The sequence below is a fragment of the Anabrus simplex genome, chromosome 12 (assembly GCF_040414725.1).
Source record: "Anabrus simplex isolate iqAnaSimp1 chromosome 12, ASM4041472v1, whole genome shotgun sequence".
NCBI lineage: Eukaryota > Metazoa > Arthropoda > Insecta > Orthoptera > Tettigoniidae > Anabrus > Anabrus simplex.
In genome coordinates this window covers 92,383,026-92,404,891 of record NC_090276.1, presented here as the reverse complement: position 1 = coordinate 92,404,891, position 21,866 = coordinate 92,383,026, and the positions used below count along the sequence as shown (strand labels likewise).

The 21,866-nt window shown below is 38.8% G+C and overlaps 1 protein-coding gene across 1 annotated transcript in view; it reads right to left on the bottom strand.

Annotated features, from left to right (window-relative positions):
• The window catches only part of SkpA (SKP1-related A), an 80,055-nt gene that overhangs the window by 1,695 nt on the left and 56,494 nt on the right, over window positions 1-21,866 (bottom strand). The window contains exon 3 of the mRNA XM_067156607.2: window positions 13,224-13,432. Within this exon, the coding sequence (XP_067012708.1) occupies window positions 13,224-13,432 (209 nt within the window). The remainder of the gene's footprint in view (window positions 1-13,223; window positions 13,433-21,866) is intronic.

Here is a 21,866-nt window from a genome sequence, read left to right as displayed (position 1 = left end):
CTTTCAACATTAAAATATAATGTACTTGATTTCCTGTTTCTGTGTATATATATAATGTCATACGATAAATTAATAATACCAAGCAGACACTATTTAAAATAGTTTTTAATAGCTTTATCAAAATCATACCATTATAAGATACTTTATAACATAAGTTACATTCATTATTATGTCTTTCCAGTTCTGATGATGGCTCAATTGAGCCAAAATATTTAGACTTAAAACATGTTAAAAAATGATCTATAAGTTTATAACGTATAGTAATGAATAGCAAAACAAAGTCATCCCCATACAGGCCATGAAGGCCTGAAGGTAAACTCTCAGTATCTGTAGCCTCGGCACTTTGTGGAGTAGAGTGGTTTGCCGCCTTTGCCCTCAGGAACTGTGGATATGTTTTTACGCAGACAGTACTTCTGTAGGTACTATCTCAGCTGTACAGTTGATAGTTAAGTATTTCAACTGGGATGGCTCCAGACCCTAGTGAAACTCATTACGGGGTAACTACTGATGGAAAAGTGGTGTTGGTCCATATTGATCACATTAATCACCTGATCATATTAATCACCAAGAAGAGGCTTACTTCACACCCCATATCAACATGGTGAGGCACTTGCACAAAGGCAGTTAATTTCTACAATGAACACGTTCAAGTCTTGCTGACTTTTCCTTGCAAGTCAGCTGTATCAGCAAGGGATACACAAAAAATTGTTGTAGAATGGTTCATGGTGTGGGTTACTGTAGCCACATCCTAGTTCGTGAACCTTGGGCGACAGCTGAGTGGCCTAGTAAGTGGTCCTGAGAGTCGGGATACCAGTTGCTATGGAATGGGAGTGGGCATCTGACATACTCCGAGTCATGGCCCTCCTTGTGCTCAGGCGGCTAGGACTATACAATTCATAACCATAACCTGTTAGAGGAGAGACCCTCACTTGGACTATGTGCAAGTAGGGTAGCATCCTGCTTCATGAATAAACTGAGCTCAGAACATTTTAAGCAAGCCACGGACCTATGGGAGTAACGGAGTCCCACTCTCCTTTGACACGCGAGGGACTCCTTCGAAACAACTTGGCGAATGAAATGGAATTCGGTGGGGAGCTATTAATATTAATGGGGCTTATGGAAAAAAAGTAGAACTGGCTGAGTCAGCAAATAGGATTCATCTGGATGTGCTAGGAGCAAGTGATAATCAGGTAAGGGGAGATAACGCGTAAGAGATAGGAGATTATAAAGTGTACTTGATGGGTGTTAGAAAGGGAAGGGCAGAGTCTGGGGTAGGGCTCTTTATCAGGAATACCATTGCACGCAACATAGTTTCTGTTAGGCACGTAAATGAGCGAATGATGTGCGTAGATTTGTCAGTGGGAGGAATTAGGACAAGAATTGTGTCCGTGTATTCACCATGTGAGGGTGCAGATGAGGATAAGTTGACAAGTTTTATGAAGCATTGAACGACATCGTGGTCAAGGTCAACAGCAAGGATAGAATAGTGCCAATGGGCAATTTCAATGCGAGAGTTGGGAATAGAACTGAAGGATACCAAAGGGTGATTGGTAAATGTGGGGAAGATATGGAAGCTAATGGAAATGGGAAGCGTTTGCTGGACTTCTGTGCTAGTATGGATTTAGTAGTTACGAACACATTCTTCAAGCAACGAACACATTCTTCAAGCATAAGGCTATTCACCGCTACATATGGGAGGCTAGGGGAACCATATCCATAATAGACTATCTTAACCGACTTCGAATTCAGGAAATCTGTTACGAATGTACGAGTTTTCCGGGGATTTTTCGATGATACAGACCACTATCTGATCTGTAGTGAACTAAATATCTCTACGCCTAGGTTAGAGAAAGTGAAATCTGTCTGCAAATGAATAAGGGTAGAAAATCTCCAGGACGAGGATATTAGAAGTACATGGATATGATTAGTGAGAAGTTTCGAACAGTAGACAGTAAGCAGGTTCAGGATATAGAAAATGAATGGGTGGCATACAGGGATGCTGTAGTAGAAACAGCAAGGGAATGCCTAAGAACAACTGCGTGTAAAGATGGGAAAAGAAGATCTTGGTCGAAAGATGAAGTGAGAGGAGCTTGTAAACGTAAAAAGGCTTATCAGAAATGGCTCCAAACAAGGGCCGAGGCAGACAGGGATTTGTACGTAGATGAAGAGCGAAACAAATTGTTGAATCCAAAAAGAAGTCTTGGAAAGATTTTGGTAATAAGCTGGGAAGGCAAGGTCAAGCAGCAGGGAAAACTTTCTGAACAGTAATAAAGAATCTTAGGGAGGGAAAAAGGTAATGAACAGTGTTTTGAGTAATTTAGGTGAACTCATAACAGATCCCAGGCAATCACTGGAGAGGTGGAAGGAATATATTGAACATCTCAATGTAGAAGGTAATCATCCTGGTGGTGTTGCGAACAACCAAGCTCATGGGGAGGATGAAAATTATGTTTGTGAAATTATGCTTGAGGAAGTGGAAAGGATGGTAAATAAACTAAGATTGCCATAAAGCAGCAGGAATAGATTAAATTAAACCTTAAATGGTGAAATATAGTGGGAAGGCAGGGATGAAATGGCTTTATAGAGTAGTAAGATTAGCATGGAGTATTGGTAAGGTACCTTCAGATTGGACAAAAGCAGTAATTGCACCTATCTATAAGCAAGGGAACAGGAAGGATTGGAACAACTATTGAGGTATCTGATTAGTATACCAGGCAAAGTATTCACTGGCATCTTGGAAGGGAGGGTGCGATCAGTCGTTGAGAGGAAGTTGGATTGAACCAGTGTGGTTCCAGACCACAGAGAGGCTGTCAGGATCAGATTTTCAGTATGCGCCAGGTAATTGAAAAATGCTACGAGAGGAATAGTCAGTTGTGTTCATGTTTTGTAGATCTATAGAAAGCGTATGACAGGGTACCGAGGGAAAAGATGTTTACCATACTGGGAGACTATGGAATTAAAAGGGAGATTATTAAAATCAAAAGCATTTATGTTAATAATTGGGCTTTAGTGAGAATTGATGGTAGAATGAGCTCTTGGTTCAGGGTACTTACAAGGGTTAGACAAGGCTGTAATCTTTCACCTTTGCTGTTCCTAGTTTACATGGATCATCTGCTGAAAGGTATAAAATGGCAGGGAGGGATTCAGTTAGGTGGAAATCTAGTAAGCAGTCTGGTCTATGCTGACAACTTGGTCTTGATGGCAGATTGTGTCGAAAACCTGCAGTCTAATATCTTGGAACTTGAAAATAGGTGCAATGAGTATGGTATGAAAATTAGCCTTTCGAAGACTTAACTGATGTCAGTAGGTAAGAAATACAACAGAACTGAATGTCAGATTGGTGATACAAAGCTAGAACAGGTCGATAATTTTAAGTATTTAGGTTGTGTGTTCACCCAGGATGGTAATAGAGTAAGTGAGATTGAATCAAGATGTCTTAAAGCTAATGCAGTGAGCTCGCAGTTGCGATCAACAGTATTATGTAAGAAGGAAGTCAGCTCCCAGACGAAACTATCTTTACATCGGTCTGTTTTCAGACCAACTTTGCTTTACGGCAGTGAAAGCTGGGTGGACTCAGGATATCTTATTCATAAGTTAGAAGTAACAGACATGAAAGTAGCAAGAATGATTGTTGGTACAAACATGTGGGAACAATGGCAGGAGGGTACTCTGAATGAGGAGATAAAGGCTAATTTAGGAATGAACTCGATGGATGAAGCTGTACGCATAAACCAGCTTCTGTGGTGGGGTCATGTGAGGTATGGAGGAGAATAGGTTACCTAGGAGAATAATGGACTGTTATAGAGGGTAAGAGAAGGTAGAATCCTAAAACTGCACGCGATGTTGCATATATAACATCTAACTTAGACTGGATTCCTCAAAACATCGAAAAGTTTGAAACATGAGTACTATCGCTCATGGAATCAACTGGTATGTGTGATGTGAAAGATAAGATTAATGCTGTTTGTGGGTCAGTAAGTGAAAAGAACATGAAAAATTTCAGTCAGTTCTTGAGAAACAGAGATTACACCAGTTTGGTTATTGTTAGCCAGATCCTTAACAGTAGTAAGAATGTCTGTTTCAGTGACTGTTTTCAAACAGTGCTTTTAGTTGCTCTTGTACCTTTGATGCTGATTGACCATTATCTGAACATTACCAGAGGGATTTCCAAGCCATAAATAACTCATCAAAATGCAGAAGTTCCAACCTTTGAAGTAGGTTGTCAGTAACCACCCTCCGCCCTGCAGAAAATTTTCAAAACAAGTCCAAGCACGCCCTCCCTCCTCGATAATGATAACCCCCTTTCCCTTCTCGACAGCAATCTATTCTAAAATATATCGTATTACACAATAACATTTGCACACTAACTGTTAATTCAGTGATAAGACATTCTTTGTAAATTGTTTCACATCCAGCAGATGATTTTCAGTGTAGGTATTCCTGAAACACCCTTTCCCTGTGATGACATTTTCTTCTTCTGAACCATAAACTATTCCAGTGTACATGTACTTAATGTAGCCCTCACTTCTGTAAATACAACATTACTTAAGAATTTGTACTGGAGAAGAACAGAGTAACTCCTTCATTCACACAATGAACTTATGGGTAGCAAAAGCAAGCAAGGATCGAACAATTACCGTTGCCAACTCGCAAGCATCGAAACGAGGAGGGTTGATCAGAAAAAACTTTCGTGATAATGTTGCTTTTCTGTAATAATTTTCCCTTTGAGTGTAATGGCGTAATCATGAGGTGAAATCCGTCATAATTACAGGCAACCCATAATAGTTGGCACCTCTGAAAATGCCTCCAAGTCCCATGGACTCTATGAAAGAAGCAGCTTTGGTCAATGATGGCCATAGCTACTGCTATGCAGCAGAGGTTATGGATAATCTTGTACAAGCATTCATAAGACTGACAATTTTTCAGAATAATCAATACCTACCACAGAAAGCCTGATTCAGGATGTTCTAAGTGCACTTCTGCCTAGCAAGATCACGTTTTGAAGCTCCAAGTATTGAGGAATCTACATCTTACAGTGGCTGAGGCTCAAGTAGTCTGATTCAGGTATAGGACGTAGCTGTAAGAACACGGAGGTTTCTATGAGGCAAATTTAGCCTCTAAAACTCCAGCCAGAGGACCAGCACTTCTGCCATAACATGAGAAATGGTCTTCATTTCAAGCAGGTGCACTGAACTTAGGATCAGTGGAGTAACTAGTCCAGATTCAACCCAATTTCACCTGATGGAAGAGAAAGGGAGTGGAGAAGGGCAGGAGAACACCTTGCCCCTTGTACCTTTGCAGAGAACACTGTTTGGAGGTTCTGCGATGGTGTCTGGTGGCATAATTTCAGTTAAACATACCAATCTTGTAATGATTGAGAACCGTTTCCTCACGGCGCACAGGTATGCTGAGGAACTCCACATTCGCTTTTGATGAAAAAGCTTCGTGCACAAGAATGCAAGACCCCATGATGCTCAATGTGTCACGAGTTTCTCCTGGAGGTCAACATTTAAACTCAGGATTGGCCAGCCACGAGTCCAGACCTCAACCCTATTGAGCATATGCGATACATGATTGGTTGTTGCCTTCGGAGAGTTTTCAACGGTCTGGCTGAACTAAGGGTGGTGGTGCAAGAAGAATGGGAGAACATACTATAGGAGGACATGCCCAAAAGACTTGCTACACTAATTGCAACCAGGGGTGGCACTACCTGCTATTGATCATGCAATCTACATTCAACAAGTTTCCAGTACATTTCCTTAAATTATTTAAATCAATTTCAGTAATGAGAAAAACTGTCAGATTCTATTTCTTTTAATTCAAAATACTATCTTCTTAAACTGAACTGTTTTGAGCATTACTGCGTTTCGAATACGTATGGAAAGATTCTTATTCTGTAATATTTTGAAAATAAAAAAAACTTTGCTGCCTTAAAGCAAAATTACTTTTAAAATATCAGGTGTTACACTCTTTTTTGAAGGGCAGTTTTGCATGTCATCACTAGAGGTAACCTCTGCCCAGAAATAACCAGCACAGTAACAGAAGTAAAACCACACATTACACATACGTGCAGTTTGTGTATTACTTAATATAGTTAATTTAAAGTGAGGTAGTTCAAAGAACTAATTGGTAAAGCATTTTCTACTGCCCTAATTAAGAAAATGTTGACTGTGTGAAAGTTCAAAAGACATGGATAAAGAGCATGCAGCTTTGGCAGTACCATCATGTTTCTTCCTATTACAGTAAAACCTTGTTAAGATGTTTCTGCAGGGGACAACAAAAAAGGAACGTGTTAAGCAAGAAAACGTACTACTGAATATACAAATAAAAACTATCCAACAGGGATATGGAAACACTAAATACGACTTTCCGCCAAGAGGGCATTTGAAGTCTTGTATCCACTGGTACAGTGTAAACTATATAATATCTAAAGAAGAGAGGAAAATATTAAGTGTGAAACACACAAGAGAACAAATATGAACACCTTTTCCACTGGGGCTTATAAAATAAGTGCACTGAAAGTTGCAAGAAACACCGAACAAAAATAAAAAGTATTATTGCAGATCACTGTCTTTCTAAAACAAATGTTAGTAGAAGCATTTTATTTTGGAGCAGTGGGTTATTAAACATTCACTGGTCACACTCTTTGACAATGAATTAGAGGTTACAGTCGACCATGTGCGACTGGCAGGAATTACTTGGCAGCCATCTTGAATCGAACAAAACTTAAGACTGGCACTTGAGTGATCGAGTCGAAACTCGAAGGTACGAGTTCAATATTCGCGCTCTCTGCGCATTACAGTTCACTTTCTGACAGATTTCAATTTTGTCTCCATTAGCAAGGAACTTGACTTTTTCCGTATCCATAACCAGACTATCACAAAACAAATATGCACCACGCTAGTCAATTTCAAACTATTATGTTTCCTAATCCAGATGTAGGCTACCGTATCACGCGACAAATATTTGGTACACTTCACTGTACCAATCAGCACAAAATGAATTTAAACCTTCGGAATGGAATGCGAAATACAAGCAACAAATAGGCTCACTGTGTTAATTCAGAAATCTCGCTCCTAACCGGCAAAAAAAAAAAAAAAAAAAAAAAAAAAAAAAAAAAAAAAAAAAAAAAAAAAAAAAAAGAAAGAATATTCCCCTCGAAGGTGCAACTTATCTTGTGAAGTTCAGGAATTCGAGGCCTTTTCCCATAATCACACAACTGTGGCAATGGCTCTTACCCGAGAAATAAAGTTTCTTGTACAAGGGATGACAAAACACTTTCAGGGCTAGGAAAAATGTGATCATACTAAGTGGTAATAGCGAAAATTCATGACGCAACAACTGAGGCATTTTTATATAGATTTAATACGATGAGATCAAGACTTTGAATTTACCATGTGCTAAGGGGGAAAACACAATGAGGGACGCACCAACAAGGTTTCGCTTTTTTTTTATTGTCCTATTCAGATGCCGACATGCAGTTTAATCAGATTATCTAGCATCATTCAGGTAACCGATACACCACTGCAGGAACAAGTGAGGAAAATATGTTGTGTGTTTGCAGCTCTTTAAAATAATACCAATATAGTTGGTCCATTATTGGAGGCCACTGCGTAGGCTACTTGGAGCCACCGGCAGTGCCAATGCACTATAAGAGATGGTCTAATTTCAAAAATTGATGCCTGCCTTGGTATGCACTAGCCATGCATCTTGGTAGGTGTGCTATTTACCAACTGATGAGCCCAACTTACCACACTGAGGCGAAACGCTGGCAACCAGGAATGAGTTAGCTGGAAAACTTATAATGTCCAATAACAGACCAACTATGTTGGTATTATAAATTTACTCATTCAGAACAAATATTTCACTTTCCCTATGAGAATTAACATCTTTATCATCTTTAAAATAAGTTACTTTATTCACCAGTTGAATAATAATGAACTAACGCCGTCATCCATGTTGAACAGAAGAGAGAAGTATTTCTAGCATACAATGATTTGATGATTGTTGTTCAAAGGGGCCTAACAGCTAGGTCATCGGCCCCTAATAGTAAGAGATGGAACAAAAAGACAATTAAAATTTTAAAATATATCCACAGTCTACAATTTAAAACAAATTATGTAAAATGATCTATATATTAGAAAAGTTTACTAAAAACAGCTTGGCAAATTCGTCGTTTTACTGGACTGATTTGCTTCATTTTTATTTTATTCTCTCCAGAATTTTTTTTTTTTTTTTTGCTAGTTGCTTTACGTCGAACCGACACAGATAGGTCTTATGGCGACGATGGGACAGGAAAGGGCTAGGAGTGGGAACGAAGCGGCCGTGGCCTTAATTAAGGTACAGCCCCGGCATTTGCCTGATGTGAAAATGGGAAACCACGGAAAACCATTTTCAGGGCTGCCGACAGTGGGATTTGAACCTACTATCTCCCGAATACTGCATACTGGCCGCACTTAAGCGACTGCAGCTATCGAGCTCGGTTTCTCCAGAATTACCTGCCGGTGAATCATGAGGCATTAATAAGTATCTAGGTTCAACCAACTTTAAGTAATCAAAATCAGATCATTAAATGATTAATAAGGAAAATTTTTTGGAGTAAAGTGAAAACCGTCAATATGGAAGGATTCTAATAATTGCAGGCGAAGGCTTATCTTAACCCGCAGTACATTCTGAACTTAGCAAGTTGCTAAGCGACTAACACTTTCATTAATATTCTAACAGGTGATTTTGATCCTTAGTAATGCCATTGCATGCAGCCATGTTTGATTACTACCTGTCAAGCCAGAGAGTATACACTTCCTCTGATCACGGAAGAATACTATTCTCTGTTAAATAGTCCGATTCTAACCTTTCCCAGCTTCTAAATAGACTCAACAGATGGCAAAACAGTCCTAATATCTTATATGCTGCTAAGAGAAAACAGTCTAAGTACACACAGATGTGAAGGTATCAAGCCGACTAGCCTTCTGTATGACTATTAATAAAACGCAGGGACATACTCCGGAAACCCCAACCAGTATTCAATCACGGCCAATTGTATGTTGCACCAACAACCAGTATTATGTCGCAGCCAATTGTATGTTGCACTATCTCAGGCAAATTCATTTGAAAATGTCAAGATCCATATATGCCTGAATGGTCGAAATACAGTAAATATTGTATGTAATGAGGTGTTATAAACTACATTATGAATGAATCAATTATTATGTAGCGGTATTAAATGTTCATAAAACTATTTGAAAATGGCAGGCAAAACAACGAATGATGAAGAGCAGCACGGCCTAGTTATGAAATTAAAATAATCAGTGGATCTATTTCACAATGCCTTGTTTTCTGATAAAATTAGAGAATATTGATTACAGGAATAAGGCATTGCCTTGAGTTACAGAGAGATACAGTCAACTCTCAATAATTTGACACTCGTTAATTTGAATCTCTCGAAATTTCGAAGTTTTTCCCTTGTCCCTTGAAAAATACTCGATAAACTTAAAAAAATCAATGTTATATGGTCCCCTCGGTAATTTGAAGTTGTAGGAATGGCATCTTGTTAGCCGACATTCTATAATTTGAAGCCTGTGATTACAGTATGTATAGTTATCATGCACATACCTGTCGTTTGTTTACATCAATGAGATGTATGAGAGTACGCAGTCTTGAGTCTTCTTTCAAACGAATTGTGTTACAATATGTTAACATTTGATTTGTGTAATCTTTAGGTATCAAAATGAGTTCAAGAAATAACAAGTGTCTTTCCAAAAGTGAAAAAAAAAAAAAAAAAAAAAAAAAAAAGCATGTGATTCAAGCTGTGGAGGATGGACAATTAAAGAAAAACATGTCGCTAAACAGTTCGGTATTTTACCATCGTCATTGTCGATGATTTCGAAAAATAAAGATCGCGTCACCGAAAGTGCCTTAAGTGCGAGTAGAAAAAGGTCACGTCAGGGTGAATTTCCCTGTCTGGAAGAGTGCTTGCTTAAGTGGATTCGTCAGTGTAGAGGACAACACGTTCCCCAGGGGCCTGTTCCACAAACGAACTTTGCAACTTTTCACTTTTCAATTCTTGCAAAGTTCAAAGTCTTTCTGTTCCACCATGATCTAGTTGCAAAGTTCGTTCGTGGAACAGGCCCCTGGGCGGTTTCACGTTGAAGGAAAAAGCCAAGTCTCTTGCGCAGTCTCTCGGGAATAAGGATTTGCAGCAAGTGAGGGACGGCGTTCAAATTTCAAAAACCAACACGCTATCACATTTAAAAAGATCTGCAGAGAGGGCGCCGGCGTGGATAATTCCATTTGTTCCGAATGGATTGACGAACTAAATAAACTTTTCAATGGTATGACCCAAGGAACATACTCAACACAGACGAAACCGGGCTTTTTTTATAAATGTCTTCCTGATCGCACCGTTCAAAGATGAGAAGTGTCGGACTGGAACTGAACAAGGAAAGAACAACTGTCCTTTTAGCATGTAACATGGACGGATCTCAAAAGTTTAAACCCCTCATTATAGGGAAATCTGTGAAACCACGCTGGTTCGAAGGAATAAAATAGCTGCCCACAGCTTATCGGTCAAACAAAAAAGCATGGATGAAGACACAGTTGTTTAATGAATGGCTGACCTCGGTTAACAGCGACATGAAAAAGGAAAAACGCAAAATCTTAACTGTTTTTGGACCACTGCACCGTGCACCCACTACCATTAGACCACATAAAATTGATTTTTTCTTTTTCCCCACCCAACACGACTTCAAGATTGCAACCATTAAACCAACGCATTATTCAAAACTTAAAAACTCTACCACAGAGAAATTGTTTCTCTTGTGGATAGCATCGAAAAAGGTGAGAAGGCGAACAAAACAGTTTTGACCACTATGATCATGACTGATAAGGTCTGGAAAAATGTCAACCCTACCACCATTTATAACTACTTCAAAAAGTGCGGGTTTAAGCAAATCGAAAATATGGAACAGTCATCAGAGCCACCAAAATTTAAAAATTTTGACTCAGGATGGGGACATCTACCTAACTGTGGAGAGGTAACATTTGAGGATTACGTTCAAGTTGACAATGACATCTGTGTCCACAGTGCCCTAACCGATGCTGAACTGTTGGATTTAGCCTCTCTGGACGAGGACGAGGAAGAAAACAGAGCACAACCGCCAACTCCAGTCTCATTGAGCGAGGCAAGGACATCTCTTACTACCCTGCACTCCTATGCCCTCAGAACGGACATAAGTGACTTTCTTCTCAGCTCTCACCACCACAAACAAAAATTCATTGGACAATGATAGATTGAAGTCGTTCACTCAAAAGAAAATTAGACTTTTTTCAAAATGAAAATTTCTGTATGAACATTCAAATGAACATTTTTGTATGAACATTTCATAACTGTACAAACATTGTGAAAGAAATGAGTAAGTATAAGTGAAACTCTTGTTTATTTGAACTTTTCCCTCCCTTCCTCTTGGTTATATGAACTATTATTTTGAACTCTCGGTAAAATGAATTTTTCCTCTGTCCCTTGAGTTTCAAATTATCGAGAGTCGACTGTATATCATTCAAGTTGATGATGATGCTGCTTGTTTAGAGGGGCCTAACATCTAGGTCATCGGCCCCTATGGTACGAAATGAGACTAAATGCGATTACAATTTTAAAATAATAGAAAAGTCATCCACTGACCAGAATTCAAAACGTGATGAATGAGCTGATGAATATGAATTTAAAACAATCACTGGATAAGACGCGCAATGCCTCATATTCCTAGAAACAATATTACTGACCAAGAGACAGCTTCCAAAGCCCAATTCTGAATCGATGATGCTTGTCTAAATGGGCCAATATCTTTGTCAACGATCCTGCAAAATGGCACTTGTCTCTAGTAAAGGAGAACCATGGTATTTCTCAAGTTGAGGTACTAATCAAAGGTAGCGTACACTCACGGTGTTCCAAACATTATGGTACTACTCACAAGTATTGTACCTTGTACAGGCAACGCAGACCTATGGTGTTTCTCACAATGGCCCTACTCACAGCCAATGCAAACCGATGAGGTTCCTCAAGTAGGTGTACTAATCACGGGCGTCTGTATTCCCGTGGTGTTCCTCACATAGTGGGTACCAATCACAGGCAACTCAGACCCATGGTGTCGCTCATATAGTGGAACAACTCACAGGGAACCCACAGTCCACACCTACTGCTGCTACGAATCACAAACCTACTGTGTACCTAATATAGTGGCGCTACTCGCAAGTAAAGGCGACCCAGGGTGCTCCCCGTGTGATGGTACAAATCAAAAGTAGTTTCATGGTTCTTAGACAATCATCCCTTGGTCGCCCCTTTTAGACTCCTCTCACGACAGGCAGGGAATACCGTGGGTGTATTTTTCGTCAGCGTCTCCCATCCACAGGGGGTAGAGAGAGAAAAAAAAGAAGAGATCCGTCACTTCGAAAAATGAAGGAACAGACGAAGAAAGGCAAGGGCCACGAAGGGCGTGAAAAAGAAAGACTCCCTAGGCCTCGAATGCTCTAATACCGTCGGGATCGGAAAGGAACAAGAGTTAACCAAGGGAGGTCGTACAGGATAGACGAAAGTGAGGAGCCTGGCACAAGTAAGCGGAAGGAATGCCAAGACTCAGCTAAGGGCCCCATGGTCGCCAATGCACACTCCCAAGGTGAGCCCTGTTAGTCGCCTCTTACGACAGGCAAGGGATACCGCGGGTGTATTCTACATGTGCATCCCCCACCCGCAGGGGTTTATCATTCAAGTTAGAAGTTAAAATAACACATTAAAATACACAAACAAACTAAAATAGAGTCAATGGGATAAAAGCGTAGTTAACAAAAATACACTAATAGAACATACAATTTTACACATGATAAAAGGCCACTATCTCTCATAAAACGGATGAGTACAACGATTTACTCTAATTTATTTGTTTATTACTTCCCAATTTATGGGTTGCCGAACATGATAAAGTATACCATATAAATCATAATGAACCAGTGGTTGTTAAAATGGGTTGTAAAGGTGATGGCAGAATAATCTGAAGTGACCCCTCTATTGCTAATATTGATGCATCTAGGATACATTTCAAGGTATTAAAAGGAGATCTATTATTGTGGGTGCCAATAAACAACTAGGATGAGGAAAAGGATATGCCAAAAAGACAATCTACAATAGAAGGGGATGATAGACAGAATACGATTGATTATGTATGTGAACTTACCAAAATGAGCTCAAAGAGAGTTCCTTGATCCACCTTCAGGAAATCTGCATCCCAGCTACTGATATCATCAGTCCGCTTCTCTTTGTTCTCATCATCCTCTGGTGGAGGAGGGTCATCCTTGTGGTAGGTAGCCCACTGGATCACTTTCCTCAAGATCGCAGAATTCACGTTAGGCAGAGGGACAACTTCCTCCTCATCCTCGTCCATACCTAAAGCAAACCATTGACAATAGGCTAACATTGCTGCAGCTATTGGTCGTAATCCACCTATACTTACTGGCCTTGGCTACCACGCTGGATATATTCACAAGGTGTTCAGTAAATCTGTAATTTAGCATTTTACAGCAGTTTTATACCTGAACATTTTATTCTATCATTCACGTTCTATCACAACAAACCAACTGTCCTCCAGCCTAGCAACAAAAGCTCATAGCTTGCAAATAGACAAATAATAAAAACTGAGGAGCTTGCACTAACTACAGAAATGAAAGACCAAACTAGTGCAAACAAATGAAGAGAATCTGAAGACAATTGCTATTGTGAGAGACCTGGTCAAGAACATCACTAAACTGTTCCATCTGAATATGGACAAATATTGCTACATGTTAGAAACTCAGCAGAAAGTCTCTCAATATGTCATTTTTTCCCAGTAATAAATATACAACTACGGTAGTTGCAGTAACTACGTATTTGGGAAGTATGATCAGAGATGATATGTATTGCACTGCAAAAATCAAGAAAAGAATTGCCATAGCAAAAGAAGGCTTTAAGAAAAAATCTGAATTACTCTGTGGACCACTAAACAAAGATTTGGGGAAAAGACTTGCTAAGTGTTATATTTGAAGCATAGCACTGTATGGCGCAGACTTGGACATAGCGAAAGAAAGATGAGAAGATTGGACGCACTACAGAATAGAAGAAGTGAAATAGGAAGACCAGGTACGGAATGAGGAGGTATTACGAAGATCTGGAGAAGAACGAAATATGTTGCAAATCATTAGGAGAAAAATGAACTGGATCGAACATGGTTTGAAGGACTGTTTACTGAAAGAAGAAATAGAAGGAATGGTGAAAGGTAAACTAGGAAGAGGAAGGACAATATCAAAAGGAAATAAATGTTCGGACATAAACTTGGCGCAGGACAGTTAAAAGTAGAAGAGGTTCATCCCATGACAAGACCTGTCGTAAGGCAAAATACCTGGATGATGCAGTACTCTGTTTTGCTATGGATCAGAAATGGCTAAACATTAATTCTGTATTTTTTGAGGGAAAATTGAATTTTGGCCTGCATCACTTGCCTGCATACCATTTGAAGTTTAAATCACATGTAAGAGTGCCCTCAAGTGTTTGTCAGGAACCTTCTATTCTGAAGATAGCTTTCAAGGACAGTGAGCATATATCTTACTAATGAAAAAATTTTCAAGATTATGGAACATCCGATAATACAGCATATACCACCAATTTATTTCCAGGACGACAACACCAACGGAGATTTACAATATGTCCAGAGATAAAATGTGACCATGCACAAGATACAAACAAGTGCACACTTTGGCATTACAACTTGGAGGGACATACCATGCAAAATAAGATCCACACTGACAAATATTCTGGATCAAAGATTTTCTGTTCTACAAGGTCCCTTCAGCCAAAATCTGCAACCATCTTATGCATATTATGGGAACATCAGTTGAAGGCCAAGTCATAGGTCATACTTGACATAAGCCTTGCAAGATGAATACTTTTTCCAATTGAAAAAGACTTTCGTCAGCTAAGTCTGTCAAGATCACATTTTATCTCTGGATGCAAACAATAGTACATAGGTCCAATTTTTAACCAAATGTGTAGGCCTACATATGTGTTTTTTAACACGGGACCGATTGATCTTAGATTTGTTTATTGCAAAAATAGTTATGTCAAACCTGACGTAAACTTAACAAGTGGACTTCAAAATTGGCAAATTCTAGTAGTTTAAGAATAAGTAAATCACATTTTTATTCTGTAAATCTGTTAAAGCGTTCAGGTTATATTCTTACTATATATATATATATATATATATATATATATACACACACACACACACACATACATATACATATTGTCAGTTTAGTTATAATGGCTAAGGATGACCCTTAAAGGGTCACCAGTCCCGAGATTTATGGGATGTAAATATAATTTTCATCATATTGAGGCGTGTTTTTTAAGCAAGTACTAGTTTGATATAGAAAAAGAAGTTGATATAGAAAAAGAAGTAATACATTTTTTAAACAATTCCTTTAATTTTGGCACGAAATAGCGCTCATTTTTCTACGTACTCTTTTTGTCTGTGAACATTGTATTATGTGTTTTTAGAATTTTATGACTTAATTTTTGCACTGCTTTGCTAATTGGCTGATGACACTTCAACTTAATAACAGAGTACTGAAAGGTGGATCCTTCCTTCTATTTAATATTGTTTATTTCTCTATTCAATATGGAACAATAATGAAATTTTTAACTATAAATATACGGAGGACGATCAAATTGTCCCGAACCAAGTGAAGCGATGAGGTCTCTGGTTCGATTAGGCATGTGAGGTTACACACTGTCGTGAAGCAAAAGAATCCCCTTGTGAGCATGACCAACCGTTTGTTTTGGATTACTTGAGCACAACTTCCAGTAATCTAAGGATCCTGACAATTTCATAAAGAACACTCCTTGAAATTACAGGCAACTCAATTTAATAACAAAATTGTGAAGAATCTCTTCTCTTGAACCTTTGCATCAACATTTGCACCAAGTCTTCAGTACGGACTGACAGTCACCCACTAAGTTCCTTTGCTCGTAGTGAATTCTCCATACACTTCACTAATCCGCCAATGAATTTCGACAGCTTTCACGCCTTTTCCATTTAAAAATCCAATCACAGCACATACTTCACATTCAGCGGGACCATTTGTCAGAGGCAATTTCAATACTCACAAGCAAACAAATATGGGCAGATGCTACCGTAATGGCATTTATGGCTAGCCTACAGATCTACGTAGTGAGGCGCGCATGCTCTGAACGACTATCAAAGCACTGCAGTAGCCATATTTGAAAACGATACTTAAAAAGCATGCTTCGTATTAATTTGTATTAAACAGGTGGACCTCCCTTTAATCCTTATAATTGTGAATATCTACCAATACAGATCATAATGAAATTCATACCTTACAACCAGTCACTTTGTTGTTTCTTTTCACAAAGTAGTCTTGACAAACCATAACGAAACTCTAGATGTTATGCTTTGAGTAACACACGACTTCCAAACTGTTAAAAAAAAAAAGTGCCCACTGTCTACAACAAGGGCGTATAACAAAACTATTTTAACAATACGTTGTGTAGCCAGTGCATTCCCAAACCTGTCATTTAATGCATATAGTTATTCAACAATGGTCTGGCCAGGGTGAACGAAATAGAACCAATATAAATGGTCCATTATTGGACATTATAAATTTTCCAGCTAACTCATTCCTAGTTGCCAGCATTTCGACCTCGTGTGCTAGGTTGGGCTCATCAGTTGGTACCTAGCACACCTACCAAGACTCTGGCCAGCGCATACCGTGGAGGCCACTGCGCAGGCTACTTGGAGCCACCGTCAGTGCCAATGCACTACGAGAGACTCTCTTTACCAAAAATTGATGCCTGCTTGGCTATCAGATGATATAGATGTTGAGTCCCATAGGGAATCTTAAAAATTTTCATTTCCGTAAAACTTGTTGCATTCAATGCCTGTCTGGCTGCAGTCCTATTGTTTCAAATGCACGTTATCACACTGTATGCAGCAACTGAAGAAGTCCATGCGGTAACACTGCAGTAACGAGCCTGCTCGGCAAGCCACACTGGGTTGGTCTACAGAGCTTACAATAACCACGTGGGACACGTGCATCGGGTCTGTGCTAAATTTTAGATACATAAGTGAATACCGGTTAGCAATTGATAAAAAGAGGAATTACAATGCAAGTTCAAATTAATAGGAATCCATTTGTAGAATATAATGGCAACATGCTGCTCTGAATCGAGGTATCACACGTACTCGACCGGTGTAAACAAAAGAGAATAGTTACAATGTGCCAAAAAGGCTGCTTAATCATTTGGGGGACCAAATTAAAGCCAGCATCCAGAAATTTAAAAAGAACTGTTAAAATATGCAACTGAATTAAAAAACAACAGCTAACAAGTTTCACCCGAAATGCTATACTTAAACATCTGAGATCCCAGAAAAAGGCGATACAGGAATCGCATGGTTTAAATGAAAGACTAGCTGTGTATATTCATGAAGAGAATGCACTTTCTTAAAAAAAAAAAAAAAAAAAAAGACATGCATGCCAGTAAGTGCAAAAAGGACCCTACTGAATAGTGGTTGAAGCCATTGGTATTTTGGGTTCAAAATTAAATTTGCTTAATTTTGCCTCCGCCCCATTTTTGGGGTCAAAAATTGTTGAGTAAATACGGATATAATCCCCATTCTTTGCCCGGATAGTAATAGTTAGTTACAATTGGCTTGAAAAATTTTGTGCTTACTTGTCAGGAGTCCTAGTATGACCCAAGGTATGTCAGTTGGGAAGGACGAGTGGTTCCACATGGGGAGTTTTGACACGTCCCCTTGTCTACTGCAATTTTAAGATATTAGAAGGCATGTTTTTTTAAATTCGACAGCAGCCCTCCTGCCTTCTGTCATCGTATACACATAGAAATGTAGTGAGAGGTTCTGAGTGATAGGCTGTGCCTACTGCCATGTCTGGAGAACCCTTACTCTAGCACAAGAATTTCTTTTAACCCTCTCCAGCCCAGTGATGCCATATGGCATCATGACATTTAACATTTTTTCTGTGCTTTGAAAATTATCTTGAATGCCATATGACATTATGGTAGGATACGTTGTGGTGTTAGGAATTGAATGGTAGCACTGTACAGTTCAGAAGTTGAACATCGCCGAAAATTTATGCATGTTCCATGATCAAGTCTACTGAATTGGAGACTCCTTCACACCGTACTGCATTATAACATGTTTTATTGTACGTACTATTCACTTTTGTTTCAAATTATGTTATTTTAGAGAGAAAGGGTGTAATATAAATATTCTGTATGTAAGTTCTTATTTTAAGCTTTACAGGTTTTCTGTGTGTGTAAATATGTATGCCATATAGCATCAGTGGACAGAAGCCATGTCTTAGATTATGTTTATCCGAGGCAATGATGAAAGGGAAGAAGTAACACCACCGAATACAGTTGCAGCACCAGTGCTAAATTCTATTCCAGAAGTGGGACTGAATTTTCTTTTTTGCTACGGGCTTTACGTCGCACCGACACAGATAGGTCTTATGGCGACGATGGGATAGGAAAGGCCTAGGAGTTGGAAGGAAGCGGCCGTAGCCTTAATTAAGGTACAGCCCCAGCATTTGCCTGGTGTGAAAATGGGAAACCACAGAAAACCATCTTCAGGGCTGCCGATAGTGGGATTCGAACCTACTATCTCCCGGATGCAAGCTCAGAGCCGCGCGCCTCTACGCGCACGGCCAACTCGCCCGGTGGGCTGAATTTTGAAGTAAATGTTGAACCTAATCTGGATGAAGATGAAATACCATTGGCTCTTCGACTTCAGGCAAAAACATCTACTTCTGGCTCACCGGTACCCAATGAAAGGCAGAGGGACTTAAGGTTGTGGTGTAATAACTTAGAACCTATTAATTCAGAGTGTACAGTGAATCACTGATCCACCAGGTGAAATGACTCCATATGAATATTTCAAACAATTTTGTACAGATTCTGTTATAGACAATTTTGTAGGGAAGTCAAATTTATACTGTGTTCAGAAAACTGGATCCTCACTGAACACAAATAAGAATAAAATAGACAATTTCTGGGAATCCACATTCTGTCAGGCATAGTCAGGATGCCAAGTTACAGAACGTACTGGGCACAAGCAACCAGATTCCCCCCCCCAATTGCTGACATTATGTACCGCAATAGGTTTGACAAACTCAGAAACTTCTTCCACATCAACGATGATAATATGAAGTCACGTGATCATCCAGAGTATGATAAAATTTTATTGATGACATCAGAGCTAGATTCGCTCATATTGAGCCAGAGGAGTACAATTCTGTGGATGAAATTATAATACCGTTCAAAGGGCGAAGTTCATTGAAACAATACATGAAAAATAAGCCTGATAAATGGGGTGTAAAAGTTTTTGTTCGAGCTGGTTTTAGTGGCATTGTCTATGATTTTGAAGTGTATGTTGGTAAAAGTACTATTTTATAACCAGGAGAACCGGTTTTAACAATGGAGCATTTATACAAATATACGATTTTTCACGAGTTTAATCTTGATGTAAACAAACAGGCGTGCACCTTGGCTTTGCACGTGGACATTTAGGTAGTTGATTGGAGAAGCAACCGTCGCACTCATTCGACTGTATGCGAGCTCTAAGAAAATTAGTACGTCGCATTAATTTAATTTTATCTTAGTTTATTACATTTAGATAGTCTGAAAGAGTACGTAATCAAATTAAAATATGGTTGTCATATATACCAGTATATATCTGTATGTTTTTAAAATGAAACAGTGATTAAATAACAAGACATGAAGGCAGAAGGCCTAGTGTAATGCAGGAAGTAGTCTCATAGTGAGGAAAATTCCCAAGCTGTACAGCGTGGAGATAAGGTGTTGCAGCTGGCAGCAGCTGTCAGAGTCAGTATTCATAGTAAGACAAATGGAGCAAGAGGTACGACCATCGCGTGCAGTTAAGCACAAAAGAGGAAAACCGCTCAGAAGTGACCATAGGCAGTGCATTGTGGATGTTTTTTAATGAAATAAGTGAACAGAATCCAGGTTTAGTCGTAAGAGAGGTAGAGAAACTAAGTGCAGAGTTGTGTGGTGTGTCGGCTAGGTCGGTTCATAACGTGTGGACACAGTTTAGAAAGACAGGGAAATTAACAACGCCGGGAAAGGAACGTAAACGACCTCAAAGAGTCTAGAAGTACGACGATATTGTCAAAAGTGGTATTAAAAGGAAAATTCATGAATTCTTTTTTCGGAACGAACAACCTACTTTACGCAAAGTATTAGTATGAATAAAGATAAAACTTCACCCACCTTCAGTTTAAACTACATTGTACAGACATAGGGTTCCAGTTTGTTTAAAGAGAACGTAAACCTGTGTTAATGGATAGGGAGGATATTGTATTGTGGAGACGGAAGTATTTACGTGAAATTAGGAGATATCGTGCAAAAGGTCGCAAAATTTATTACTTGGATGAAACATGGCTTTACGAAGGACACGTAACTTCGGAAGTATGGGTTCATTCCACTGTTAAATCCAAGAAACAGGCCTTTGTTTCTGGACTTTCAACTGGCCTGAAGCAGCCGACTGGGAAAGGCAAAAGGCTTATCATTGTTCATGTAGGTAGTGACACTGGTTTTGTGGAAGGTGGAGCTCTCGTCTCTGAATCTAAAAAGACACGAGAGTATCATGAAGAAATGACAGGTGACATTTTTTTATAGTGGTTTTCGTCTATCCTACTGAAACTCGAACCCGTGAGCGTGATTGTAATGGACAATGCATCTTACCATTCTGTTAAAGAGGAACGAATCCCTACAATGGCAATGCGGAAAGACCAGATCATTGCTTGGCTCGACAAGTCACCAAATTATTAATAATCTTGACCATGATGGTCGGGATTGGATCCGTATTGACTTAGTAACAATAAATATGTTGGAAGATAGTCCGCCTAGTCAATACTATTCATTTATTTACCTTTCACCTTAACATCTAGTACATGTTTCGAGAATATAATGCATTCTCTTCCTCAGCTAGTAGATTAAAATTCATTATACAATAAGACCTGACTAAAATACGGGGGCCCCCATTAAAATTCAAATCAATGAGTATGACAATGTGACATTTAAAAATTTTGGATAGTACAAACAGAATTAAAATCCCATTTTGTCAAGTACAAATTAAAAACACAATATAGTCTAATTAATGTCTAATTAAATACGTCTTGTGATGATATGAATTCACAGTGTCCTTGAAGTTGCCTTGCGTACTTCAAAAATGTTGAGTTAAGGATGAATAAAATTGCATTAGAACTTGAAGTCCTGCCGATATCCACCGTTAATGGGTGTTAAAATGATGTCTATTTAAATTAAAATATTGGACACAGCGTCGTATAATGATGTGAAATTACGGTGTCCTAGGAATTATAATACTATCTTGCGTAGTTCAATTGGATTTGTACAAGAATAATGTATAATGTATAATGAATGTATAATGAATAATGTATTTAATTAGACATTAATTAGACTATATTGTGTTTTTAATTTGTACTTGACAAAATGGGATTTTAATTCTATGTTTGTACTATCCAAAATTTTTAAATGTCACATTGTCATACTCATTGATTTGAATTTTAATGGGGGCCCCCGTATTTTAGTCAGGTCTTATTGTATAATGAATTTTAATCTACTAGCTGAGGAAGAGAATGCATTATATTCTCGAAACATGTACTAGATGTTAAGGTGAAAGGTAAATAAATGAATAGTATTGACTAGGCGGACTATCTTCCAACATATTTAAAGTCACCAAATAGAATACAAGGCTGATATGGTCAAAGCA